Raw genomic sequence first — 3,152 nt, 5'->3', positions numbered from 1 at the left:
GGCAAATTGCTCCCTCTGGGCACTCTCCCACGTGCCCCCTCCAGGCCAGAGAGTGGGACTTGGTGAACTGGAGCTTTTCCAAGGCATCCTAGTCTCTGTGGCAGGTGCCCTCGAGGCCAGACCATGGGACTTGATGGGCTGGGGAGTTCCCAAGTCTTCTGTTGAAGGAGCCTTTGGGTCACAATGCAGGACTTGGTGACCCAGAGCTTTTCCGTGCCATGTCTCCTGCAGGAAGCCATGGAGCCAGACAGAGGCATGGAGCAGAGACCCCCCAGCGTGCCCCAGGTGGCCTGGGTGAAGGAGGAGGAGGAGGAGGAAGGCCCTGGAGTTGCCCCAGCACAGCAGCCTGAGGAGGCAGAGCAGTCCCAGCCCCTGCAGGCGGGTGAGTGGCACAGCTGGGCCACAGGGCTGGTGGCTGCAGCCAGATGGGGCTCTTCCCATCATATTCCCTGTGGACATGGCCGGGGAAAGGGAGGGGGAAGAGGGCCCGGGACTGTTCCCCCGGCAGCTCCATGCACTGGGCATCCCGGGGCTGGCCCTGCCTGTGGAGCGCAGGGCTGGGCCGTGTTCTCCGGCCTGTCCCGCAGCCCCTCAGCTCTGACCGCGCTCGATCTTTGCCACATCCAGGCCAGGACAGCGGTGCAGACACTGACAGCAGGCCCGCTCAGAGTGGGAATGATGCTCACCCTGCAGATGTTTCTGACGAGAAAGGTGTCTCTGATGCAAAGCAAGTAAGCAGCCTGTGGCCAGGGCTCAAGCCCCCAGGGATGGTGTGGCCCCTCTAGCCAGCTCCCCTGGGCCCTCTCAGCCTTTGAGGCCAGCACAGTGTGTGGGAAGGGAAGCATTTGTCAGGGAAGCTGGGCAAGTTGGCAGCTCTTCCCCCATGCCTCTTCCAGGTGCCAGCCTTCGTCAGGAACGTGCATCAGAGACTGACAGCCAGCGCCACTCCAGAAGAGAAGCTGCTAATGGAGTTTCTGAGGGTGACTGATGAACACCCTGCTGATGCTGTGGTGACCCTCCTGCGCTGTGCCCCATCATGTGACAGGTACAGGACCCCCTGCCTTCGGGGCTTGGGGCTCACCAGCCTTTAGAGCCCATCACTCAGTCCATCCCGTCCCAGGTGGTCTGCCAGAGGGATGGAGAGTTCCAGGACCATCTGGAGCCTCTGTTTCCCAGCCCTGCCATGTCAGCCCCCATCCTGACGCCATGGTCCCTCCCTGCTCCTCAAGGCACTTTGGCCAGTGCTCCCCTGACACAGAACTCTGGCCCCACAGAGCTGCTGCCATCATGTGGAGGACCATCACCTCATTGGGAAGGACAGTGCTGAAGGTGCTGCCACAGCTGCTCTGCGTGATGGAGAACTGGCCAATCCACAGCATGTCCACCTCTGACGGGGACGAAACAGATGTCTTTGCCCTGGCTGTGAGTTTCTGGAAAGGGCTTTTGCTCACCTCCAGGTCACCTCTCCGGTGGCTCTCCATCCTCCCCCAGTACTGCATCTCCCTGCCTCAGGCACTGGGTTGGAAAGGTAGGTTAGGGGCAGGTTCAGGGGCACCAGGCCACGTGCTCCCCCTGCATCCTCCCTGGCGTCTCCCTCCCACGCTCAGGCCCTGCCACATGGACATCTGGGCACTGAGAGCTGTGTCCGGGTGGTTTATATTTTGCAGGCAACCAGGGTGATCTGGGAGACTCTGCAGACGTTCTGGTTTGCAGAGTCATTGACGGAGTACTCCCCCCGTCTCCTCGTGGCTCTGCTCTTCCAAGTCCTCATCAGCACAGAGCAGACACCAGAGGAGGTTGATACCTTCTGGAGGGGATGCTGGGAGCAACACAACCTTCCCACTCAGCCCAACAGGTGCTCCATCCCAGTCCTCCCCTGCCTTCTGTGCCCTTGGGGCTGGTCAGGGCTCCCAGCACGACCTGGGCTTTGCTCTGTACACAGGTTTGCAGTGCTCACCATGAAGGCTCTGCTTTGCCATCTGGAGTGTGAGGAAGTTGTGCTTTCAATGGAACGCAAGTGTGGCTGGGACACGCTCCTCAGTGCTGACACCCACCACTACGCAGTGGGTCTGCTGGCCAGGTGAGACCCCCTTGTCCCCACTGCCCCTGTCACTTCTGCCTGTGCACGGGGCACCCCACTCAGTGCCCGTGGTCGTGGGCCAGAGGGCCTTGTCACCCAGGGATGGCCGAGCAGAGTGGCAAAGGCTGGGAGAGGCGGGTGCACAGGAGGAGCCGCCTCCCAGAGTGCCCTTGTCCTGGGGAAAGACCAGGCCTATGTGAGTCCATCCCAGGAGAGGTTGGCCCACCCGGCTCAGGGTCAATGGGTGCCTTTTTCCCCCTCGCAGGGAGATGCTCCGTGTCTCCAACCCCTTGTGTTCCCGCATCACACTCCACCTGCTGGAGCTGCTGAGCAGGGAGGAGCCCCACTTGGAGCTCCTCACCATGGCATTCCTTGTGGAGGTGAGCCTGATGGCGAGCGCTGCCTAGCCAAGCTGCCTCCACCTCTCTGCCCTCTTGGAGGGCCCAGCCCTGTGTGGGTCTGGGCTCCTGCCAGCCAGGCACCCCGTCACTGCTCCATGCCTTTCAGGTCCTGGACTACCTGGACATGAGTGACTGGGGAGGCATCATTCTGCAGAGCCTTTCAAGGCACCTCAGGAGTGAGTGCCCAGAGATGCGTCGCCTGGCACTCCGAGGCCTCCTGGTACTCAGCCAGGATCCCATGATGGTGAGAAGGGGCAGATGGCTGAAGCCATGCTGGAATCCTGGGGCTGGGGAACGCAGTTGCTTGGGCTTGGCTGGGCTTTGGGAGCTGTGGCAGCTGCACCCATCTCTGCTGCCTCCCCGCTCAGCTGCCCGAGTCCCTCAGGAACAGCCTGTGGCCTCCGGGCCCCACGGCAGCACGTGGGGCTGCCCTGCCAGAGCAGGGTTGGGGCTGCAGCCGTTCATGGCTTCACAGCACAGCACTGTCTTCCTCACAGGCTCATGGCATGCAGAGCCTGACAGAAAGCCTCCTGGAGCTACTGTGGGATGCAGATGGAGAGCTGGTGGGGATGGCCCTCTCTGTATTCATCAATGAAGTCCAGGACAGAGGCATCCCAATCTCCACCCCCACTGCCCTGGAGCTGGCTGAGGCACTCCAGACACTCTTTGGC

General features: G+C 61.8%; 1 protein-coding gene across 1 annotated transcript; it reads left to right on the top strand.

The window, feature by feature from the left end:
• Positions 1 to 183: 183 nt before the first annotated feature.
• Positions 184 to 3,149, top strand: LOC108506710 (maestro heat-like repeat-containing protein family member 9; the record flags this gene model as incomplete). The annotated part of the gene is made up of 9 exons (XM_017834045.1): positions 184 to 382; positions 622 to 731; positions 897 to 1,045; positions 1,275 to 1,422; positions 1,668 to 1,855; positions 1,943 to 2,080; positions 2,346 to 2,460; positions 2,588 to 2,725; positions 2,979 to 3,149. Coding segments are annotated over exons 1-9 (1,356 nt in total), but the record flags the coding sequence as incomplete, so codon positions are not given.
• Positions 3,150 to 3,152: the final 3 nt, after the last annotated feature.

This window comes from Lepidothrix coronata, unplaced genomic scaffold (assembly GCF_001604755.1).
Source record: "Lepidothrix coronata isolate B3197 unplaced genomic scaffold, Lepidothrix_coronata-1.0 Scaffold228, whole genome shotgun sequence".
Taxonomy (NCBI): Eukaryota; Metazoa; Chordata; class Aves; order Passeriformes; family Pipridae; genus Lepidothrix; species Lepidothrix coronata.
The sequence above is the reverse complement of the archived record's forward strand: the minus strand, read 5'-3'. Positions and strand labels throughout refer to the sequence as shown.